The 25,546-nt window shown below is 36.9% G+C and overlaps 1 protein-coding gene across 1 annotated transcript; it reads right to left on the reverse strand.

Annotated features, from left to right (window-relative positions):
* Positions 1 to 9,503: 9,503 nt before the first annotated feature.
* Positions 9,504 to 13,486, reverse strand: LOC131989974 (uncharacterized). Its single transcript, XM_059355353.1, has 7 exons — positions 13,404 to 13,486; positions 13,216 to 13,280; positions 12,876 to 13,060; positions 12,243 to 12,688; positions 11,320 to 11,381; positions 11,046 to 11,194; positions 9,504 to 10,949 (listed from the first exon to the last, which is right to left on the reverse strand). Exons 3-7 carry the CDS (start codon positions 13,036 to 13,038, stop codon positions 10,861 to 10,863), a joined length of 909 nt encoding a protein of 302 aa, XP_059211336.1. The 5' UTR covers positions 13,039 to 13,060; positions 13,216 to 13,280; positions 13,404 to 13,486; the 3' UTR covers positions 9,504 to 10,860.
* Positions 13,487 to 25,546: the final 12,060 nt, after the last annotated feature.

Genomic DNA, 25,546 nt, shown 5'->3' on the forward strand with positions numbered 1-25,546 from the left:
AGTGTGGGTTCTCTCCGGGTCCTCCGGCTGCCTCCCACAATCCAAAGACACGTGGCTTAGGTTTAATCACATCAATTGTCTGTAGGAGTGAATGAGAGCGTGGATAGTGCTGTGTGGTGTACCCTTCCTTTGGCCCAGTGTTATCTGGGATTTGCTCTCGCCCCCTGTGACCAGAGTTCAGATAAGCAGTTAAGGATAATGGATGGATGAAAATCTCAGGTTTAGGTCTCCATTATTTAGTTGTAACGCAATGAATCTTATTACATACGGTTCATATAACATCTATCTATAAAGCAAGAAGCGGCTGTGCGTGTGTGTGGCATTTGAGCATGAAATCTTAAAAGTGCTGTGTAAAAATGCACAAAATTACTTATTGCAATTAGAGTTGGTCTGCTGTTCTTGCACTGAAAAAAATAGAAATCACAGTAGGTGGTTATTTTCTATTTGCATCAAACCTTTTGTATTCCTATTTATACTGTTATACACTGCAAATTATTTCATTCTTAAAATAAAACAAACTTAGATTTAGAAGTGTTAGATAATTTATCTTGTTTTAAGAGTTCATTTCTTATTTTAAGTGTTCAACATGCTTATTTCTAGATTTAATAATCTTAATTTAAGAAATCTTGTCAAGTGAAATTATCTGTCCATGCAGCAAGATCATTTCCCTCAGATTTATTGTTTTATCTGGTTTTTAGACACTCCTTTTTTGCAGTATACATGCATTTGAGCATGAAATATGTTAAGTTACTGCACTGTAAACATATTTAAAATTGCAGTTTCATCATATCTGGTTAAGTGCCCGGTCCTATATGTGGCCCTGTGGTAGTGTCGATGAAAAACTGTGGCCCCCTGCAGCATTTAAGTTGCCCATCCCTGGTCTAGGGCATATCTCGCTGACCGTTTTAGGTCAGATTGACCTAAGATTTTGTATGTGGCTTGCGCATGGCACAAAGGTGTGCATCATTGATTCATTTTTCAAAATATCATTATTTTTGTAGGACATGTTGCAGCATTGCACTGTTTCCGATTGGACGCCTTTTAGGAGAGCTCGCTCTGGATTTCCACCCTGACTCATCTCATCTGTAAGTCTATTTAGCCTACCTATCTTTTGGACTTTTAAAGTGCGCTACAAGGTTAGATTTTCCAATAATATTCGAATAGTTCCCAGCGAATACCAATGTTCAATGTTTGTGTGCTGGATGGTGTGCGTATCATATGAAAACTAAGTGTTTTATGGAGTTGCAGACGTTGTTGTAGCGCGATTAGCATGCTAAGCGGAGATTTAGCTTTATTCACTTCTTATGTTGCATTACTATGTAATTCAGGGATGACATTCATGTTGCTTAGCGTAATGCCCATAATCATTTGATATGAGATACTTACATGCAATATAGTATATTAACTAATTGGGTTCATGATAATGTATTTTTAATGCAGCATACTGCGTAATGTGCTATCTTGCGATTAGCATGCTATGCGGGGATTTAAGCCCTTTCCTCTATCAGTTTGATCCATTGAAAACAGTAAAAACAAAACTTTATTAACTGACAGCTAAGCATAATACAGATGGAAAGATCGCGTTTCTGTGTTATATATGCATTAGCATACAAAATACAATCTCGCACTACATGAATACATACTTCCCACAGGCACTTTACTAGTACACAATTCAGTTTGTTGACACAAAAATGTATTGGATTTTGTTGAAGAGATATTTTTTTCTTAACAACATTCTATAAGAACATATTGTAATGCTAAAATTGAATTTGAACGATTCATTTTAGATATCTTATTGTACTGAATGCATGTATCATTAACATTGGTATCTTTGTAATACAGACCAAGCTTTACAGAGTCTTTTCGTTGTATGAATAAGATACTGATACATAATTTTTTGGTACTTAAATAGATGCTAGGAAACTATAGGGAGTTAACCTTGTGCATGTGGAGTAAAGGAAAATGTATCAACTTTAAGTACGTTTACTGGTTACTATACACTAGAAAACAAAACTGAGGTTTGTGAAAAATTATACAATATATTGGTACTCTGCTCAACTATGGAGTATTTTTATGTAAATTTTTATATACTACCAAAACAGTGGGTAGAACAGAGGGGTTTTTTTCAGTACTGTACCCAAAAAGGACAATATGTTAATAAAGAAATAGTATTTATTTTTCCTTTTCTCAAAAATGCCAAAGGTTACTCCCATGTGCCCCATAATCTGTACCCCCATTTAAGTATTAGTAGGAGTGGGAAAGTATCTTCAATAGTCAATACAACACAATTTTATAGATGCTGAGATGCATTTCTTTGATATCTTTATATAAACATAATGTTTTTTTACTTTAACTTTACTGTATCAGCCATTTACATATTTACTCTAAATATCTGGGACTTGTTCACTATGTTTCAATATGCACGTTTGTCTTTCTTTGCATCTCTTCCTGCAATGTCAGTAGAAATCTATATTTATTGCTATGGCTTAACTTGCTGTCACACTGGTGGAACTCCCTTCAACATTTAGATAGGTGGAATGCACCAGGACAAAAGGAGGGAGTATGCCTTGAAACTGAGCCAAGAAGCTGAGATTGAAACTGCAATTCAGGTTTGTTCCACGCTAGGGTGTAACAACATTTCTAATTCTATTATTATTACTCACGTAATAAGCATTCCATTCCAATATAAAGGCATTGATATATGAGGACTGTTGCATAATTTGAGTGATTTGCAATTGCACAGATTTCAATAAATGTCATTAATTACATGTGTTGTAATTTTGGGCTACATTCACATATTTCTGTTTTACTATAAATGATGATCACATATCACAAAGTTAAAGTGATAATAACTGATTGACAAATTAACTTATCATTGTGAAATCTTGCTTCAATGGTTTCTATTTCGCTGATATTGTAGTTTTGTACAAAGCCATTTGGTGGCATCCTGGTGGCTCATTGGTAGAGCACAAACTACTGAAAGTGAATCCTTGTCACAGTGGCCCAGGTTCCAGTCTGCCTCAGGAACCTATCTGTCTCTAGCACTATCAAAATAAAGCATGGACATGCACAAAAAATCTATATCTCTAAATTATGTAAACTGATGGAATATTTGGTGTTAACCCTTAATAGGGCACTCATTGAAATACTTGCAAATTCCAAATTTCCAAACAAACATACGAAAATAATATTTTGAGAAAAAAAGTTTACAAGATTAAAGTGGCAAATTTACAAGAAAAAAATGCACAAATTAATGAGATTTGACGTGCTGAATCCGGGAGAAAAAAGTTGTTTTTTCCCCCACTTTTTTCTCGTAAATCTGCAACTGTTTTCGTGCAGATTTGCCACTTTAAGTCTCTTAAATCTGCAACTTTTTTTCTTGTAGATTTGCCACTTTAATCTAGTAAATTTGCAACTTTTTTCTCAAAATATTATCTGAAGTTACCAAATATAGTTCTTTGCCTGATAAAGGGTTAAAGCTGTTAAAGGCCCATGGGAATAACAACAATTTTCAGACATTCATAACACAGAGAAGCACATCACAGAGAGAAGTTTCTCAATAGATGAGTCAGCCAATCACACCCTATGGTAGGTAAGGTTGAAGTTCCATCCAAGCTAGACCTAGCTTATTACAATTAGCCAGGTTAGCATAGAAGTGTAACAGCAAGTAAAGAAAACAATCTAACGAGGAAAACTAATGAGAGGCAGGTGTGCTTGTTGAGAGACTATAGAAAATGACATTAGTTACCTTATTGCCATAAAGGTAATATGGAAAATATATAATAAAATATGAAAACAAGGGGAAAAAACGTCAAAATCAAAGAGTCAACAATGATTCATTCAGTTTATATGTAGCAATAAAAGCAACTACTAGCAAGCAACTACATCTTTATGCATTGTTTGATCACTAGTGTTGTGTGACAGACCTGATATTTTTAGTCATACACCTGCTTTTCAACTGTGAGTGGTGAAGCAGGTGTTTTACTAAAAACTTAAACATATGTATGTGTTGGTGTAGTTATGTGTTATTATTGTTAATTTAGTTTTTTGTTGTTTTTTTTAATTTACATTTTCAGGATTTTGTTTTATGTTCATGGTTTTTCATTGTTTTTATTTGTATTTATTTTTATTTTTATTGTTTTTACGTATAAGTCAAATCAATGCCTTTTCTATAGCACTTAGTTTCCTGTATGTCATGAATCATAGCACATTCAGTGTGTTGGCTCCCCCTGTTGATATATATTGGTAAACACTGGGACAACCTTTTTTAACAGTAATATTGTTAGCCTTTTTTTTTTTAAATGATGAAATTATTATTGTTGTTTAAAATAATAGACTGTGTTTATACTGTATTTAAGAAAACAACTGAGTTGTAGTATTAAAAATTGAGTAAATTACAAATGTTTGAAGAAAAGGTTTGGAATCAGTCTGCATCTCTTTATGTTTGTATGTAAGCATACAAATATATTAAATAATCTTTTTCCATCCTATTGCTTTTAAAATGTCATGTAGATTTTCAGTATTCATCCAGGGCATTGTGTAGAATTTTTCTTTTTTTTGTCGTTATGCAACAAAAGATCAGATGAGAAATGTCTTTTATAATCCATCCAAGTCACAAGAGTTTTTAAGTCTAAACCTCTCCAACCCAAAAGAAACCTCATTACCAACACTTTGTATCACCTATTAAACATATATTATGCCATTTCAATTCCTCATAAGGAATGCTCCCAAATTTTTACTACACGATTACAACATTATTATGACAAATATGAAAAAAATATAAAATGTATCTATCAGTCAAATTCATCTTTAACTTGGTTTATTGTGTGTTTGGTGTCTTTTTTTGGCAAGTTAATTATACTCAAAATATGAGTGTAGTGAGGTGAGAAGAGTCTGTTACCCTAACTGGACAACCATTCAGCCATTACTTAATGTTAATATGGTAATATGGTTATAATTATTAAGTTAATTATTAATGAGAGTTCCAAATTGATAGTTGATAGATGAGACTGAGTTTAATTGGCTATCTTTTCTCTGTTTTACAGAGTGGTGCCCCATTTCGACGTGACGTAGAGTAAATTGAGTTATATCATTTAATGTAATTTATGAATAATATATTATTATTATACTACTTATCATTCTCATAGCCATCTAAACACACTTTTGAACAGTGAAACCTACACCAGTGGTGTTCAGGTTAGAGGCATATGTAAACCCTATCACAAGGAAACAGAGTATAAGGCAGGAAAAGTTGATCTTAGGGCAGGTGAGAGGGTCAAATAAACAAACACTGGACAGGCATTCATGTCCCATGTGAAAACGAAGGAAAATTGCTATTTAAAGTAACGTGACATTACTTTTTTGTATTATCTTTACATTGTACATTATGTTACATCACCAACATAATTATGTTACTTCCAGTAGTCACTTCATAACTACTTCACTTCCGGCATTAACATGTGTAACCCCCGCAAATGTAGTAATGCCCACAAACGTAATAAACCACAAACCTAATAAGTGTCATGTCACAGTCTGCAGCTTGTAATGTAATAAACCCACATATGTTATACATTTTCCACAAACGTAATAGCCACTGCCTACTACAAACGTAACATGCGATTTCCCACAATGTAATATGTAATGTATAATATTAAATAAATGTAATAACTATTACGTTTGCAGGGACATAAGGGGAAGTGAAAATCTTCAACTTTCAATATTGTAATAAGTTCCCACAAATGTAATAAGGCGAAGAATAATGGTTGTTGTGGTTGTTTGTTTGTTTGCCTAAACATATACATTTGTGGGTTAATTACATTAAAAGCTGCAGATTTTTATTACGTTTGTGGCCATTATTACATTCGCGGGCGTTACAAACATGCTTTATTTTTTCTTTTTAAACACCTTACCAACTTCTTTCTGCCCTAACCCTCCAGAAGTAGCTTTGTAGCTAAGTGTTAAGAAAACTGGTATTTTCACAACATCGATAGTTATGTTTATGTATGGGACGTTTTGATCTCCTGCAACTGGTTAGGGCTTTATTTTTGGAAACACTCCTGTAGGTTGTATTTAAGAGTTGGAACAAAAGACACATTAGGTTGGCTGGTTTGGAGAACATGTTGCATAATTTGTTATGTCTGCAAATCTACCAATGTACGTATTACTGCTATTATGACGTTTCAAACATGTTGAATGAAATACATCATCAGGTTTAAAAGTCTATCATAACCTTTTTTCTTGAAAGAAAAATGTCTGTACTTTGGGGGGATGTCTGTACCCCCAATCCTCTACCTTTGTAGAGGATTGGGGGTGGTGGGCAGTGGATGCTTAGGGGGAATTAGCAGGTCGACAATAAATGTCACATGGAATTGGTGGACATCATCTGAAAGCTGGGGATCTGAGCTCAGCACGGTTTTTCTGGTCTAAAATCTCTAATAAACATGACTTAATTAATAAATGAATTAAACCTATTAAGGTGTATAACGGTTCAGAACATTATTATTTTTTCCTTTTGAAGTCCATTTCCATGTTCAACTATGTCGTTGCAGCAATTTTTGGGTTGATACCATTTGTTACACACATTTGATGCTGAATTAGGCATTTTTTAAAATATCGAGAATGGATAAAAATGGTCAAAAACCCTCTAGAATATTACATCATTACAACACAGAAAAAACCCATGTGGTAATTTGGTTTTAAATACTTTGGTCATTTTGGAGATTTCTGAATTTTCAGCTATTGGATAACGAGCACTTCTGAATGCTCTAGGTCTCTAGTTTGTGGTTGTAAAGTTTCATGAGGCTGTGATTATCCTAGAAATTGCAGCAGGTCATTTTATACCCGTCTGCAATGAACTGGCTACTACAGGGACTAACATCACCCCACATGAATAAAAGTAGACTCATTGAATCCACAATATTCAAATACAGTAGGTGGACATAACACATTTTAATGCATGAGAAAAAACAATTTGGTTTTTGCCTTAAACTACATATTATCAGCATAATTAGCCATGTATGTAAAGAGGAGACTTGTGGGAACCCATACAGCCCATTTTCATTCAGAAATCATAGCATAACACGACTGCTTTGAAAATCTCCATGCCGAATCAAAAACTTTGCAGAGTTACTTCCTGACATGTTAACCTTAAATGCTTGGTACCAAAGGATTCTTAGATCTTCCAGTTTCATATGATACCAGTATCTTCAGGATATTCAGATGGTCCGCTAACTGTTTTAATGATTGTGATTTTGAACAGCTGAGTGCTATTCAATTAAAATGTTGCTGCAATGAAATGTGGGCTGAAATTCCTTTGGTAAAGGGTAGTGTAGAAGATGAAGACATAGGATTAAATGATGTCATATGCTTAGGGTACAACACATGTGCAGTAAAATTTGGCCTGCACCCGCAAAAAGGCTCAACAGGTGGAGCACAATAGAACATCTTGGTTCTGCACTGCAAAAAAAGAAAAGTTGGGTGAACTCAAAATTTCAAGGCAACAAACTTCGATAAAATTTTAAGTTGGACAATTAAACTAAATATTTTAAGTTCTGTTTTTGAGTTTGCTCAACTCTGAATTTCTCTGGCACGATTGTAACGCCGCTATGAAATGTCAGCTAATGTTGTGACCACAATTTTGAGTTAGCATTGATACACTAATGGCTACTCTTGTAGCTGTAACAAGCAGCGCCGCTAGCATCAATTAGCCGCTAGCATCAGTTAGCCGCTAGCTTCAGTTAGCCACTAGCATCTGTTAGCCGCTAGCTTCAGTTAGCCGCTAGCATCAGTTAGCCACTAGCATCAGTTAGCCGCTAGCTTCAGTTAGCCGCTAGCATCAGTTAGCCGCTAGCTTTCCCTAATGACCGAATTTCACAACAAAGAAATAAGAGTTAGCAGAACTATTGTCCCTTGTTGTGAACCCCAACTTAAAGATATAAGTAACAACAACTCATAAACTTGTTTTTGAGCAGACAACTGGCTTCCTTTGTTGTGCTAACTTACATTATTGCCCTAAATGTCAATAATTTCTATTTCCAAGTTTTACCAACTTAAATCACTGTTTTAGGGCAAAAAAATACAAGTTGGCTTTTTGCAGTGTGTAGATCACACCCCATGAGGACTTGGGCAGAAATAACTCCTTTATTTATGGCGCCATCTGCTGATACTCTGCAACATTGCCGCTCATAAACACCTGCAGAGTTGGTCACAAAACAGGCAGGATTCTTACTTTTTAATGCGAATGTGTGGTTTCTAGTGAGGTAAAGCAGCAAGAGTGATGTCCCTCTCCTCTCCTCTACTCGGGTGAAGGAAATTGCCTTCAACTCAGTAAATTGGGAAGCTGGATCCTCATACTGTTGAGGCATTTTTTTGCTATAAAAAAGGATTTTAACCATTTATTGATTAATCAAATTATTTTGGGCACATTCAATCAGCTAATTGATTAATTGACTGTGGTTGAGAATGTCTTTCATATGATAATAGTGTCAAATTACATTTTAGGAAATATTGAGACGGGATGATATATTGCAAATAACTTTAATGCCTTTAATGGAAACCATCCACATACCTGATACAATATGTTTTAATTTACCATCCATGTAAGAAAAAGACTATAGTCTTTTGTCATGCTTGTATTTTGAACATTAAGAAAAACAAAAAAATTACAAAAAGTAAAGCCCTCAGAATGAAGATATGACAATAGAAATACACAAATAAGTACAGTAACTTGTTTATATTCAAAACATTATTCTGACAATGCAGTAATGATTAACCATATCTTTAACCATACATTTGAATTGATCTGAATATATTTCAGACAGCCATTTTTGGATTGAGGCTAGAAATGAAGAAGTCAACCGTTTTTGATAGTTGCTTGCACAACACCTGCAATTTGTATTATAGTAGTTCAGATATATTGATATTGATTCTACATTAACACATTTGGTTGGTCACAAGCTTCAACCAGGCTGAAATGTCTTTGAGCAAAGCGCTGAACCCTTGTTAGTGCAGGGTTGTTGTAAGTTTACTCTGACCTCTGTCTTTATTTGAATCTGAATTTAATAATGGGATGCTGGTGTGTTTATGCCTAAAATAGTGCATTTTTACCATCCTGCAAAAAAGAGATAAGGTGCCATTATAGTGGAGATTTCCTGAAATTATGACAGACGTTATTGATCTGTAGAAAAGTACGTGATAGTTGACCTTTTTTTTTAGAAATGTTTTAGCAACAAAACAAACCAATACCACATCTCAGGATACAAGCTGTCAGCTGAAAGTTTCTGTTTTCAAAGACGTCAGTGAGACATGAGCGCCGCTTATTCGTTGTATCATCCATGCAGACTCCCCTCACTTGCTAAAGTGGGCCAGGAGATAAAATCAATCAATACATACGAAGGGCTACACGGTGGTGTAGTGGTTAGCACTGCTGCTCTTCTGTGTGTTTGCATGTTCTCCCTGTGTCAGCGCGGGTTCTCACCTGGTACTCCGGCTTCCTCCCACAGTCCAAAAACATGCACTTAGGTTTAATTGGTGACTATTAATTGCCCATAGGTGTGAATGAGAATGTAAATGGTTGTCTGTCTCTATGTGTCTGTCCTGTGATAGTCTGGAATAATAAAATATCCTATCTTTATTCAAGAGCGTAGATTTTCAGTTTGAGAGAAATGATTTTCTTCCTTTTCAGTGAAACAGCTCCTCCTAATAATTTCCCTAAATTTAGCAGAGCAGACAGAGAGGCAAACTGGATGGGTCCACGCTTACCCAAACGTGTAATACGTTGAAAGAAATGTGTCGATCGTAGTGAAGATTACGTTGGCTCGCACTTCTTTAGGGGGAAAGTTGTCATTGTCACACCCACTCAATGCAAATATAAGCACTGTGCAAATACATTCCATGTAAGATGGCTGACTGAACAGTAGTTTTTGATTTATTTGAGATTTCTGCCTCCATTCGAGTACATTGTACATTGATGAATAAAACAAACAAACAAATCTTGCATCTAAAATCAACATCAATATGTCTTTCAAGAATTATTGGCGCTTTAGTTATTCCACAGAACAAGTTGACATTAGTGGCTATTTATTTTGTTTAAAGACATGGATAGAGTTCCTCAAGACCCAGAATCAATGGAAAACAATATGTGGCTACTTTCTTCCGGTAAAAACCTGATTCATTAATGCTATTCACAATAGCTGGTTGTGAACATTTTTAGAAAATAAAATTGTGTATACATACCATCAGTGCCTTTTATCAAAGCATCTTCACTTTTTATCCCATTTACATTGTGAAAACATTACAAGTTAGTATAAACATGTTGTGTTTTGTGTCTTAATCATCAGGAAGACCTAGTATTTTTACCTAAATTGTACAAAAATGTAGGTAAGGTCACAGAATACACATAATTATGTAAATATAAATATATATAAATAAGAAAAAAATGACTGGATAATCATACAGGGCATTTGTTCCATTTGAATGTTATTGCTTCAAAAATATCCTATCATAGCACATTAAGTTATAATTGTGTTTGCGCATAAAGAAAATTTTATGAGTGGTGTGTCTGATAAGCAAAGTTTAAATTGTCACTCATTTTCAAGCCAATATTTACAGTGATAAGTATTGTGTTACAATGGGCCAGAATTTGCCTTCAAACAGAGAAATTAGGAAAAGTTCTAGGAAAGATCTTTCAGGATAAATTCATGCCATTGCAAACAACCTTAGTTATTAATGTATCAGGTCAATAACTGGAAGTTCTTTCCAAGCTTCTTGTCCTGTTGAATTTTTAATGGTAACATTGTCCTTTATCATATCAGTAGTAGAAGTATTTTTCTAATGATGTTTTACATGGGCATAACCCCTGCACTAGTGCTGGCGTGACAGTAGCCATGAGAGCAGCATCAGGAAGGATGCAGTGATGAGACTGATCTTGTGGCTGACTCCACTTGAAACTTCTGTAAATGAGGAGAAAATGCAGTAAGATATAGCATGAGCAAATATTTTTGGAATATTCAATTTTTTTGTATAAGGTCAAATTCAATATTGCTTACGTGTGCCATCCACAGAAATGGAGGTGGTGTCAATATTGAAGGCTGTGATATTTGAAGCTGCACCAACCAAAACATCAGCAATCTGAGTGCCATTAGGAACAGGTTGGGATTCAAAGCCAATGTCCATGTTGTTGTAGATCGATCCATTACTGCATAAGAATTGAAAGACATTTTTTTTGTATAGAATTTTGAGTGCATTATAATTATCACAGTTTTTTGATGAATTTACAGTACAATACCTTTACACGATAAAAACACAACATAAAGAAATTACCTGAATGAAATCACTGTCAAGGATCTGAATGTGGAGAATGCCTCTTTGAAGACTGGTTCAAGCTGCAGAAAAACAAGGAAGTGAATTGTAAATACATTATTGTTGTCTATATTTTAATGGTGTGCTATTCCTCATTCAAGTGGTGTATTTTTCATTACAACTTCTTTTGCACAATTTAACCATTTGCCCGTATCTTCAGTACATATTTGTCCAGTGTTTTTCATGATGAACACATATCCATTCTACGTCCATCATAAACAATATGGACAGGTTTGTTTCTCCACTCCCTCGTCTTCTAATGTAAGACAGAATCAAGCGGTTCAGTGTTTTCTGTTTGCATGAAGCAGGAAGAGTGTCAAACCTGCATCTGTGTGTGCAACCTGTCCTGTTGTACCCAGCTCTAGAGAACTATTCAATTGTGTGAAAGCTGTTCTTTTGTCTTTTTTATCCTCTTTGAACTTTGAGCCTTTGAGTTATTTTTGTGGTTGTGGCTCTTCTTTTAATTTAACAATATTAATTGTTAAACTTTTTCTATTGTGAAACAATACTGATTCTTACCACATGTAAAAGAAAACCTATATATTGCACTATTTGTATCTCTGTCTGTCGCATCAGTGCAATGTACTTGGCACACTCCCCTGCGAGCAATGCAATTAAATGACAACATAGATGTGAACAGAGTAAAAACAATAACCTAGAACCTATCCATTATACTGTAGGTTATGGGAAACACCAGGTTATGGGTCATCAAGCAAGTCCCTGAAGAGGAAAATGTCTGATTTAGAGCTGTAGATGTATCCCATATTATGTTGTATTGTAGTTGTTGTAGCTGAAAAGCCTACAGTTAAAAACCTCACTCTGAGTAAAAAACAATTGATATTTTTGTTAACACAGGTTTTTCAATATTGAAGGTAGAGACTTACCGTTGACTTTATCATTTTAGCTCGATTCATAAATGCTGTAGATGATGGACTCAACAGATCATTTGTAAATTTCTCTCCAGCAGATCTGAAAGTTAGCCTCCTTTTAATGAGTTGTACAGCTGTCGTTGCAGCAGCCATCGGAGTTGTAACTGGAGCTGCAGTTGTTGCCTGAGTTGTGGTGGAAGCTGCAGCAGTTATGGCCACAGTAGCTGTCGTTGCAGCAGCCATCGGAGTTGTAACTGGAGCTGCAGTTGTTGCCTGAGTTGTGGTGGAAGCTGCAGCAGTTATGGCCACAGTAGCTGTCGTTGCAGCAGCCATCGGAGTTGTAACTGGAGCTGCAGTTGTTGCCTGAGTTGTTTTTGGAGCTTCAGCAGTTGTTGCCGCAGTAGTTGCAGTATTTGAATTTGGGGCTGTAGTTGTTGAACTTGATGTTACATTTGGAGTTCCTGTAAAAACAATAAGAGTACTTGAGTAAGTTTTAGGTTCATATACAGGGAAATATTTTATTGTATTTTTTGTGATGTCAAACCAACACTACTAAGCATTCATATAAGTCTCATATCTTGATAAAACCAATGATAATTCATCAGTTAGTCTCTTTCTTTTACACCTAAGGTCTGAGTGATTACTTACGTATTACTTCAATGCTGCTTGCATCAACAGTGAGGTTGAAGGTGCTGTTGGGGTTAGTTACAGCTTGTATTAAGGTGTTTTCAACAGCTGTTTTGTTTGGGGTTGGGTATGATGGAGCTGTATTGTTGAACTCAATTCCCACCTCTGCTGCAGTGTTTCCCATTCGTGTCCTTGTTGCAACCGGGCTGTATAAAAATAAGAAAAATGTTCATCTTGCATTGCTTGCAACATTTTAATATGAAGACCAAAACCCACAATGTATTCTTGAATTGTGATTGTAATATACTCGTAATATAATATTATGTATTCTGAGCAATGATTCTAAGGCTTGAAATATTACCTAAATCGGATGATATAGGTTCGGATGAAAAGAAAACCAAATTGTGCCCTGTAGATGATATCACACTGTGAAAGGGAAATAAAATATAGAAAAATATCAGTAAACATGTATCCAAAATGAATTGAAAAAAATGTAAAATTCACTTAAGATACCACCAAAGTATGGATTAACTTCAAATTTGTACTCACCACAGTTACAACTCGTATTGCAAGTGTTCTGTATTGTACACTGTTTGGATTATTGAGTTCTTCTACGAATGGTTCTTCCAAGGTGGCTGCCAGAACAAAAACTGCTGGGGGGGCTGGGGTTAATGCTACAGCAGCAGCAGTTGTTACTTTTGATGTTACTGAGCCATCAGCTGTAACTGAGGGAGCAGCTGTAGTTGACGCTGTTGTTACAGGAGAACTACCAGTTGACCCACCAATTGTAGTTCCACTCTTAGTTGGCCCACCAGTTGCTGTTAATTCGTTGGTACTTGTTGATCCACTGGTAAAAGTTTTCCCACCAGTTGAAGTTAATCCATTTGTATTTGTTGATTCAGGGGTTGAAGTTGGCCCACTAGTTTTGGTTAAGTCACTGGTACTTACTGAACCATGGGTTAAGGTTGGCCCACCACTTGTTGTTAATTCATCGGCACTTGTTGAACCCCTGGTTGAAGTTGGCCTAGCAGCTGTACTGAACTCATTGTTACTTGTTGATCCACTGGTTGAAGTTGGCCTGACAGTTGTTGTTAATTCATTGGCACTTGTTGAACCGTGAGTTAAGGTTGGCCCACCAGTTGTAGTTAATCCGTTGGTACTTGTTGATGCACTGGTTGGAGTTGGCCCACTAGTTTTGGTTAATTCAATGGTACTTATTGAAACACTAGTAGAGAGTAGCACAACTGGTGAGGTTGTTGTGTGTTCTTGTGATGCTGTAAATGAGTAAATAGTGACAAAAGGATGATACTACTCTGTGCATTTTCCAACAGCAGTTATGACTTGAGTTAAATTTAGGTTCATGTATTCAGTGTTGACTTACATATGGCTGTGATGGAGTTTGCAAGAACGGTGAGGTTGAAGTTGTTGTTGGAGTTATTCAAGGCACCTTTCAGGGTATCTACAACAACATTAGCCTCTGGGACCTCATCGCGTGAGACTGTGCTGTTAAACACCAGGTCCACCTCTACTTGGACATTTCCCATGTTTTGCCTTGCATGGAAAAATCAGCCATGTTAGTCAAATGAGATCATCTAATAATTCAAGGGCTTTTTTGTTGGATCGCAACTTGAATTTTTTTTTCTCCACTGCTGTAACATTTTATATTTCTTTTTTTAAAACATAATCCACATTTTTTGTTGTTGTAGTGGTACTCATGACTCAAGAACATTTAAATCAGACTTGCAAAACTTAAAAGATTACCGAAATTCATTGACAGTGGTGCCCACGAAGCTGCTGCCAAAGGTCACAAAGAAGATGAAGTCGCACTGTGAGGAAGAATTGAAAATGAGGAACATTAATAATCTTAATATTCTTGTTTTGGTGCTAAGTTCCTCCAAGCATCAGAAATACTTTTCCATAACTTTATATTCTACTCACCATTGCTACCACTCTCTCTTCAAGATCTCTGTATTGTGCACTGCTGCGATTATTGAGTTGTGCAACAAATGGTTCTTCCAAGATTGCTGTGAGAATCACAACTGGTGGCGGTGCTGCAATGAAGCCTGTTGTAGTTGTTCCAGCAGTTGTTGTTGGTACTCCAGCTGCTGTAAATAAGAAATTGGTGACAAAAGGATTGATACAACTCTATGCATTTAACAGCAGCTGTTTTGATGTGAGGTAAATTTAGGTTCATATATTCAGTGTTGACTTACGAATGGCTGTGATGGAGTTTGCAAGAACGGTGAGGTTGAAGTTGTTGTTGGAGTTATTCAAGGCACCTTTCAGGGTATCTACAACAACATTAGCCTCTGGGACCTCATCGCGTGAGACTGTGCTGTTAAACACCAGGTCCACCTCTACTTGGACATTTCCCATGTTTTGCCTTGCATGGAAAAATCAGCCATGTTAGTCAAATGAGATCATCTAATAATTCAAGGGCGTTTTTGTTGGATCGCAACTTGAATTTTTTTTTCTCCACTGCTGTAACATTTTATTTTTATTTTTTAAAACATAATCCACATTTTTTGTTGTTGTAGTGGTACTCATGACTCAAGAACATTTAAATCAGACTTGCAAAACTTAAAAGATTACCGAAATTCATTGACAGTGGTGCCCACGAAGCTGCTGCCAAAGGTCACAAAGAAGATGAAGTCGCACTGTAAGGAAGAATTAAAAATGAGGAACATTAATAATCTTAATATACTTGTTTTGGTGCTAAGTTCCTCCAAGCATCAGAAATACTTTTCCATAACTTTATATTCTACTCACCATTGCTACCACTCTCTCTTCAAGATCTCTGTATTGTGCACTGCTGCGATTATTGAGTTGTGCAACAAATGGTTCTTCCAAGATTGCTGTGAGAATCACAACTGGTGGCGGTGCTGCAATGAAGCCTGTTGTAGTTGTTCCAGCAGTTGTTGTTGGTACTCCAGCTGCTGTAAATAAGAAATTGGTGACAAAAGGATTGATACAACTCTATGCATTTAACAGCAGCTGTTTTGATGTGAGGTAAATTTAGGTTCATATATTCAGTGTTGACTTACGAATGGCTGTGATGGAGTTTGCAAGAACGGTGAGGTTGAAGTTGTTGTTGGAGTTATTCAAGGCACCTTTCAGGGTATCTACAACAACATTAGCCTCTGGGACCTCATCGCGTGAGACTGTGCTGTTAAACACCAGGTCCACCTCTACTTGGACATTTCCCATGTTTTGCCTTGCATGGAAAAATCAGCCATGTTAGTCAAATGAGATCATCTAATAATTCAAGGGCTTTTTTGTTGGATCGCAACTTGAATTTTTTTTTCTCCACTGCTGTAACATTTTATATTTCTTTTTTAAAACATAATCCACATTTTTTGTTGTTGTAGTGGTACTCATGACTCAAGAACATTTAAATCAGACTTGCAAAACTTAAAAGATTACCGAAATTCATTGACAGTGGTGCCCACGAAGCTGCTACCAAAGGTCACAAAGAAGATGAAGTCGCACTGTAAGGAAGAATTAAAAATGAGGAACATTAATAATCTTAATATTCTTGTTTTGGTGCTAAGTTCCTCCAAGCATCAGAAATACTTTTCCATAACTTTATATTCTACTCACCATTGCTACCACTCTCTCTTCAAGATCTCTGTATTGTTCACTGCTGCGATTATTGAGTTGTGCAACAAATGGTTCTTCCAAGATTGCTGTGAGAATCACAACTGGTGGCGGTGCTGCAATGAAGCCTGTTGTCGTTGTTCCAGCAGTTGTTGTTGGTACTCCAGCTGCTGTAAATAAGAAATTGGTGACAAAAGGATTGATACAACTCTATGCATTTAACAGCAGCTGTTTTGATGTGAGGTAAATTTAGGTTCATGTTTTCAGTGTTGACTTACGAATGGCTGTGATGGAGTTTGCAAGAACGGTGAGGTTGAAGTTGTTGTTGGAGTTATTCAAGGCACCTTTCAGGGTATCTACAACAACATTAGCCTCTGGGACCTCATCGCGTGAGACTGTGCTGTTAAACACCAGGTCCACCTCTACTTGGACATTTCCCATGTTTTGCCTTGCATGGAAAAACCAGCCGTGTCAGTCAAATGAGATCATCTACTAATTCAAGGGCTTTTTTGTTGGATCGCAACTTGAATTTTTTTTTCTCCACTGCTGTAACATTTTATATTTCTTTTTTAAAACATAATCCACATTTTTTGTTGTTGTAGTGGTACTCATGACTCAAGAACATTTAAATCAGACTTGCAAAACTTAAAAGATTACCGAAATTCATTGACAGTGGTGCCCACGAAGCTGCTGCCAAAGGTCACAAAGAAGATGAAGTCGCACTGTAAGGAAGAATTGAAAATGAGGAACATTAATAATCTTAATATTCTTGTTTTGGTGCTAAGTTCCTCCAAGCATCAGAAATACTTTTCCATAACTTTATATTCTACTCACCATTGCTACCACTCTCTCTTCAAGAGCTCTGTATTGTGCACTGCTGCGATTATTGAGTTCTGCAACAAATGGTTCTTCCAAGATTGCTGTGAGAATCACAACTGGTGGCGGTGCTGCAATGAAGCCTGTTGTAGTTGTTCCAGCAGTTGTTGTTGGTACTCCAGCTGCTGTAAATAAGAAATTGGTGACAAAAGGATTGATACAACTCTATGCATTTAACAGCAGCTGTTTTGATGTGAGTTAAATTTAGGTTCATGTATTCAGTGTTGACTTACGAATGGCTGTGATGGAGTTTGCAAGAATGGTGAGGTTGAAGTTGTTGTTGGAGTTATTCAAGGCACCTTTCAGGGTATCTACAACAACATTAGCCTCTGGGACCTCATCGCGTGAGACTGTGCTGTTAAACACCAGGTCAACCTCTACTTGGACATCTCCCATGTTTTGCCTTGCATGGAAAAATCAGCCGTGTTAGTCAAATGAGATCATCTACTAATTCAAGGGCTTTTTTGTTGGATCGCAACTTGAATTTTTTTTTCTCCACTGCTGTAACATTTTATATTTCTTTTTTAAAACATAATCCACATTTTTTGTTGTTGTAGTGGTACTCATGACTCAAGAACATTTAAATCAGACTTGCAAAACTTAAAAGATTACCGAAATTCATTGACAGTGGTGCCCACGAAGCTGCTGCCAAAGGTCACAAAGAAGATGAAGTCGCACTGTAAGGAAGAATTGAAAATGAGGAACATTAATAATCTTAATATTCTTGTTTTGGTGCTAAGTTCCTCCAAGCATCAGAAATACTTTTCCATAAATTTATATTCTACTCACCATTGCTACCACTCTCTCTTCAAGATCTCTGTATTGTGCACTGCTGCGATTATTGAGTTCTGCAACAAATGGTTCTTCCAAGATTGCTGTGAGAATCACAACTGGTGGCGGTGCTGCAATGAAGCCTGTTGTAGTTGTTCCAGCAGTTGTTGTTGGTACTCCAGCTGCTGTAAATAAGAAATTGGTGACAAAAGGATTGATACAACTCTATGCATTTAACAGCAGCTGTTTTGATGTGAGTTAAATTTAGGTTCATGTATTCAGTGTTGACTTACGAATGGCTGTGATGGAGTTTGCAAGAATGGTGAGGTTGAAGTTGTTGTTGGAGTTATTCAAGGCACCTTTCAGGGTATCTACAACAACATTAGCCTCTGGGACCTCATCGCGTGAGACTGTGCTGTTAAACACCAGGTCAACCTCTACTTGGACATCTCCCATGTTTTGCCTTGCATGGAAAAATCAGCCTTGTTAGTCAAATGAGATCATCTACTAATTCAAGGGCTTTTTTGTTGGATCGCAACTTGAATTTTTTTTTCTCCACTGCTGTAACATTTTATATTTCTTTTTTAAAACATAATCCACATTTTTTGTTGTTGTAGTGGTACTCATGACTCAAGAACATTTAAATCAGACTTGCAAAACTTAAAAGATTACCGAAATTCATTGACAGTGGTGCCCACGAAGCTGCTGCCAAAGGTCACAAAGAAGATGAAGTCGCACTGTAAGGAAGAATTGAAAATGAGGAACATTAATAATCTTAATATTCTTGTTTTGGTGCTAAGTTCCTCCAAGCATCAGAAATACTTTTCCATAACTTTATATTCTACTCACCATTGCTACCACTCTCTCTTCAAGATCTCTGTATTGTGCACTGCTGCGATTATTGAGTTCTGCAACAAATGGTTCTTCCAAGATTGCTGTGAGAATCACAATTGGTGGCGGTGCTGCAATGAAGCCTGTTGTAGTTGTTCCAGCAGTTGTTGTTGGTACTCCAGCTGCTGTAAATAAGAAATTGGTGACAAAAGGATTGATACAACTCTATGCATTTAACAGCAGCTGTTTTGATGTGAGTTAAATTTAGGTTCATGTATTCAGTGTTGACTTACGAATGGCTGTGATGGAGTTTGCAAGAATGGTGAGGTTGAAGTTGTTGTTGGAGTTATTCAAGGCACCTTTCAGGGTATCTACAACAACATTAGCCTCTGGGACCTCATCGCGTGAGACTGTGCTGTTAAACACCAGGTCAACCTCTACTTGGACATCTCCCATGTTTTGCCTTGCATGGAAAAATCAGCCGTGTTAGTCAAATGAGATCATCTACTAATTCAAGGGCTTTTTTGTTGGATCGCAACTTGAATTTTTTTTTCTCCACTGCTGTAACATTTTATATTTCTTTTTTAAAACATAATCCACATTTTTTGTTGTTGTAGTGGTACTCATGACTCAAGAACATTTAAATCAGACTTGCAAAACTTAAAAGATTACCGAAATTCATTGACAGTGGTGCCCACGAAGCTGCTGCCAAAGGTCACAAAGAAGATGAAGTCGCACTGTAAGGAAGAATTAAAAATGAGGAACATTAATAATCTTAATATTCTTGTTTTGGTGCTAAGTTCCTCCAAGCATCAGAAATACTTTTCCATAACTTTATATTCTACTCACCATTGCTACCACTCTCTCTTCAAGATCTCTGTATTGTGCACTGCTGCGATTATTGAGTTCTGCAACAAATGGTTCTTCCAAGATTGCTGTGAGAATCACAATTGGTGGCGGTGCTGCAATGAAGCCTGTTGTAGTTGTTCCAGCAGTTGTTGTTGGTACTCCAGCTGCTGTAAATAAGAAATTGGTGACGAAAGGATTGATACAACTCTATGCATTTAACAGCAGCTGTTTTGATGTGAGTTAAATTTAGGTTCATGTATTCAGTGTTGACTTACGAATGGCTGTGATGGAGTTTGCAAGAATGGTGAGGTTGAAGTTGTTGTTGGAGTTATTCAAGGCACCTTTCAGGGTATCTACAACAACATTAGCCTCTGGGACCTCATCGCGTGAGACTGTGCTGTTAAACACCAGGTCAACCTCTACTTGGACATCTCCCATGTTTTGCCTTGCATGGAAAAATCAGCCGTGTTAGTCAAATGAGATCATCTACTAATTCAAGGGCTTTTTTGTTGGATCGCAACTTGAATTTTTTTTTCTCCACTGCTGTAACATTTTATATTTCTTTTTTAAAACATAATCCACATTTTTTGTTGTTGTAGTGGTACTCATGACTCAAGAACATTTAAATCAGACTTGCAAAACTTAAAAGATTACCGAAATTCATTGACAGTGGTGCCCACGAAGCTGCTGCCAAAGGTCACAAAGAAGATGAAGTCGCACTGTAAGGAAGAATTGAAAATGAGGAACATTAATAATCTTAATATTCTTGTTTTGGTGCTAAGTTCCTCCAAGCATCAGAAATACTTTTCCATAACTTTATATTCTACTCACCATTGCTACCACTCTCTCTTCAAGATCTCTGTATTGTGCACTGCTGCGATTATTGAGTTCTGCAACAAATGGTTCTTCCAAGATTGCTGTGAGAATCACAACTGGTGGCGGTGCTGCAATGAAGCCTGTTGTAGTTGTTCCAGCAGTTGTTGTTGGTACTCCAGCTGCTGTAAATAAGAAATTGGTGACAAAAGGATTGATACAACTCTATGCATTTAACAACAGCTGTTTTGATGTGAGTTAAATTTAGGTTCATGTATTCAGTGTTGACTTACGAACGGCTGTGATGGAGTTTGCAAGAATGGTGAGGTTGAAGTTGTTGTTGGAGTTATTCAAGGCACCTTTCAGGGTATCTACAACAACATTAGCCTCTGGGACCTCATCGCGTGAGACTGTGCTGTTAAACACCAGGTCAACCTCTACTTGGACATCTCCCATGTTTTGCCTTGCATGGAAAAATCAGCCGTGTTAGTCAAATGAGATCATCTACTAATTCAAGGGCTTTTTTGTTGGATCGCAACTTGAATTTTTTTTTCTCCACTGCTGTAACATTTTATATTTCTTTTTTAAAACATATTCCACATTTTTTGTTGTTGTAGTGGTACTCATGACTCAAGAACATTTAAATCAGACTTGGAAAACTCAAGATTACCGAAATTCATTGACAGTGGTGCCCACGAAGCTGCTGCCAAAGGTCACAAAGAAGATGAAGTCGCACTGTAAGGAAGAATTGAAAATGAGGAACATTAATAATCTTAATATTCTTGTTTTGGTGCTAAGTTCCTCCAAGCATCAGAAATACTTTTCCATAACTTTATATTCTACTCACCATTGCTACCACTCTCTCTTCAAGATCTCTGTATTGTGCACTGCTGCGATTATTGAGTTCTGCAACAAATGGTTCTTCCAAGATTGCTGTGAGAATCACAACTGGTGGCGGTGCTGCAATGAAGCCTGTTGTAGTTGTTCCAGCAGTTGTTGTTGGTACTCCAGCTGCTGTAAATAAGAAATTGGTGACAAAAGGATTGATACAACTCTATGCATTTAACAGCAGCTGTTTTGATGTGAGTTAAATTTAGGTTCATGTATTCAGTGTTGACTTACGAATGGCTGTGATGGAGTTTGCAAGAATGGTGAGGTTGAAGTTGTTGTTGGAGTTATTCAAGGCACCTTTCAGGGTATCTACAACAACATTAGCCTCTGGGACCTCATCGCGTGAGACTGTGCTGTTAAACACCAGGTCAACCTCTACTTGGACATCTCCCATGTTTTGCCTTGCATGGAAAAATCAGCCGTGTTAGTCAAATGAGATCATCTACTAATTCAAGGGCTTTTTTGTTGGATCGCAACTTGAATTTTTTTTTCTCCACTGCTGTTACATTTTATATTTCTTTTTTAAAACATAATCCACATTTTTTGTTGTTGTAGTGGTACTCATGACTCAAGAACATTTAAATCAGACTTGCAAAACTCAAGATTACCGAAATTCATTGACAGTGGTGCCCACGAAGCTGCTGCCAAAGGTCACAAAGAAGATGAAGTCGCACTGTAAGGAAGAATTAAAAATGAGGAACATTAATAATCTTAATATTCTTGTTTTGGTGCTAAGTTCCTCCAAGCATCAGAAATACTTTTCCATAACTTTATATTCTACTCACCATTGCTACCACTCTCTCTTCAAGATCTCTGTATTGTTCACTGCTGCGATCATTGAGTTCTGCAACAAATGGTTCTTCCAAGATTGCTGTGAGAATCACAACTGGTGGCGGTGCTGCAATGAAGCCTGTTGTAGTTGTTCCAGCAGTTGTTGTTGGCACTCCAGCTGCTGTAAATAAGAAATTGGTGACAAAAGGATTGATACAACTCTATGCATTTAACAGCAGCTGTTTTGATGTGAGTTAAATTTAGGTTCATGTATTCAGTGTTGACTTACGAATGGCTGTGATGGAGTTTGCAAGAATGGTGAGGTTGAAGTTGTTGTTGGAGTTATTCAAGGCACCTTTCAGGGTATCTACAACAACATTAGCCTCTGGGACCTCATCGCGTGAGACTGTGCTGTTAAACACCAGGTCAACCTCTACTTGGACATCTCCCATGTTTTGCCTTGCATGGAAAAATCAGCCGTGTTAGTCAAATGAGATCATCTACTAATTCAAGGGCTTTTTTGTTGGATCACAATTTGAATTTTTTTTTCTCCACTGCTGTAACATTTTGTATTTCTTTTTTAAAACATAATCCACATTTTTTGTTGTTGTAGTGGTACTCATGACTCAAGAACATTTAAATCAGACTTGCAAAACTTAAAAGATTACCGAAATTCATTGACAGTGGTGCCCACGAAGCTGCTGCCAAAGGTCACAAAGAAGATGAAGTCGCACTGTAAGGAAGAATTAAAAATGAGGAACATTAATAATCTTAATATTCTTGTTTTGGTGCTAAGTTCCTCCAAGCATCAGAAATACTTTTCCATAACTTTATATTCTACTCACCATTGCTACCACTCTCTCTTCAAGATCTCTGTATTGTGCACTGCTGCGATTATTGAGTTCTGCAACAAATGGTTCTTCCAAGATTGCTGTGAGAATCACAATTGGTGGCGGTGCTGCAATGAAGCCTGTTGTAGTTGTTCCAGCAGTTGTTGTTGGTACTCCAGCTGCTGTAAATAAGAAATTGGTGACAAAAGGATTGATACAACTCTATGCATTTAACAGCAGCTGTTTTGATGTGAGTTAAATTTAGGTTCATGTATTCAGTGTTGACTTACGAATGGCTGTGATGGAGTTTGCAAGAATGGTGAGGTTGAAGTTGTTGTTGGAGTTATTCAAGGCACCTTTCAGGGTATCTACAACAACATTAGCCTCTGGGACCTCATCGCGTGAGACTGTGCTGTTAAACACCAGGTCAACCTCTACTTGGACATCTCCCATGTTTTGCCTTGCATGGAAAAATCAGCCGTGTTAGTCAAATGAGATCATCTACTAATTCAAGGGCTTTTTTGTTGGATCACAATTTGAATTTTTTTTTCTCCACTGCTGTAACATTTTGTATTTCTTTTTTAAAACATAATCCACATTTTTTGTTGTTGTAGTGGTACTCATGACTCAAGAACATTTAAATCAGACTTGCAAAACTTAAAAGATTACCGAAATTCATTGACAGTGGTGCCCACGAAGCTGCTGCCAAAGGTCACAAAGAAGATGAAGTCGCACTGTAAGGAAGAATTAAAAATGAGGAACATTAATAATCTTAATATTCTTGTTTTGGTGCTAAGTTCCTCCAAGCATCAGAAATACTTTTCCATAAATTTATATTCTACTCACCATTGCTACCACTCTCTCTTCAAGATCTCTGTATTGTGCACTGCTGCGATTATTGAGTTCTGCAACAAATGGTTCTTCCAAGATTGCTGTGAGAATCACAATTGGTGGCGGTGCTGCAATGAAGCCTGTTGTAGTTGTTCCAGCAGTTGTTGTTGGTACTCCAGCTGCTGTAAATAAGAAATTGGTGACGAAAGGATTGATACAACTCTATGCATTTAACAGCAGCTGTTTTGATGTGAGTTAAATTTAGGTTCATGTATTCAGTGTTGACTTACGAATGGCTGTGATGGAGTTTGCAAGAATGGTGAGGTTGAAGTTGTTGTTGGAGTTATTCAAGGCACCTTTCAGGGTATCTACAACAACATTAGCCTCTGGGACCTCATCGCGTGAGACTGTGCTGTTAAACACCAGGTCAACCTCTACTTGGACATCTCCCATGTTTTGCCTTGCATGGAAAAATCAGCCGTGTTAGTCAAATGAGATCATCTACTAATTCAAGGGCTTTTTTGTTGGATCGCAACTTGAATTTTTTTTTCTCCACTGCTGTAACATTTTATATTTCTTTTTAAAAACATAATCCACATTTTTTGTTGTTGTAGTGGTACTCATGACTCAAGAACATTTAAATCAGACTTGCAAAACTTAAAAGATTACCGAAATTCATTGACAGTGGTGCCCACGAAGCTGCTGCCAAAGGTCACAAAGAAGATGAAGTCGCACTGTAAGGAAGAATTGAAAATGAGGAACATTAATAATCTTAATATTCTTGTTTTGGTGCTAAGTTCCTCCAAGCATCAGAAATACTTTTCCATAACTTTATATTCTACTCGCCATTGCTACCACTCTCTCTTCAAGATCTCTGTATTGTGCACTGCTGCGATTATTGAGTTCTGCAACAAATGGTTCTTCCAAGATTGCTGTGAGAATCACAACTGGTGGCGGTGCTGCAATGAAGCCTGTTGTAGTTGTTCCAGCAGTTGTTGTTGGTACTCCAGCTGCTGTAAATAAGAAATTGGTGACAAAAGGATTGATACAACTCTATGCATTTAACAACAGCTGTTTTGATGTGAGTTAAATTTAGGTTCATGTATTCAGTGTTGACTTACGAATGGCTGTGATGGAGTTTGCAAGAATGGTGAGGTTGAAGTTGTTGTTGGAGTTATTCAAGGCACCTTTCAGGGTATCTACAACAACATTAGCCTCTGGGACCTCATCGCGTGAGACTGTGCTGTTAAACACCAGGTCAACCTCTACTTGGACATCTCCCATGTTTTGCCTTGCATGGAAAAATCAGCCGTGTTAGTCAAATGAGATCATCTACTAATTCAAGGGCTTTTTTGTTGGATCACAATTTGAATTTTTTTTTCTCCACTGCTGTAACATTTTGTATTTCTTTTTTAAAACATAATCCACATTTTTTTTTGTTGTAGTGGTACTCATGACTCAAGAACATTTAAATCAGACTTGCAAAACTTAAAAGATTACCGAAATTCATTGACAGTGGTGCCCACGAAGCTGCTGCCAAAGGTCACAAAGAAGATGAAGTCGCACTGTAAGGAAGAATTAAAAATGAGGAACATTAGTAATCTTAATATTCTTGTTTTGGTGCTAAGTTCC

Source organism: Centropristis striata, chromosome 17 (genome assembly GCF_030273125.1).
Source record: "Centropristis striata isolate RG_2023a ecotype Rhode Island chromosome 17, C.striata_1.0, whole genome shotgun sequence".
NCBI lineage: Eukaryota > Metazoa > Chordata > Actinopteri > Perciformes > Serranidae > Centropristis > Centropristis striata.

What these genes read in the sequence shown, in the direction of transcription:
- LOC131989974 (XM_059355353.1), bottom strand. Translation starts at nt 13,038, where the DNA reads ATGGGAAACACTGCAGCAGAGGTGGGAATTGAGTTCAACAATACAGCT. An exon ending in AAGCAGCATTGAAGTAATAC is followed by an intron (nt 12,689 to 12,875) that starts GTAAGTAATCAC and finishes TTGTTTTTACAG; the next exon opens with GAACTCCAAATGTAACATCA. An exon ending in TTGACAGTGATTTCATTCAG is followed by an intron (nt 11,195 to 11,319) that starts GTAATTTCTTTA and finishes ATTCTTATGCAG; the next exon opens with TAATGGATCGATCTACAACA.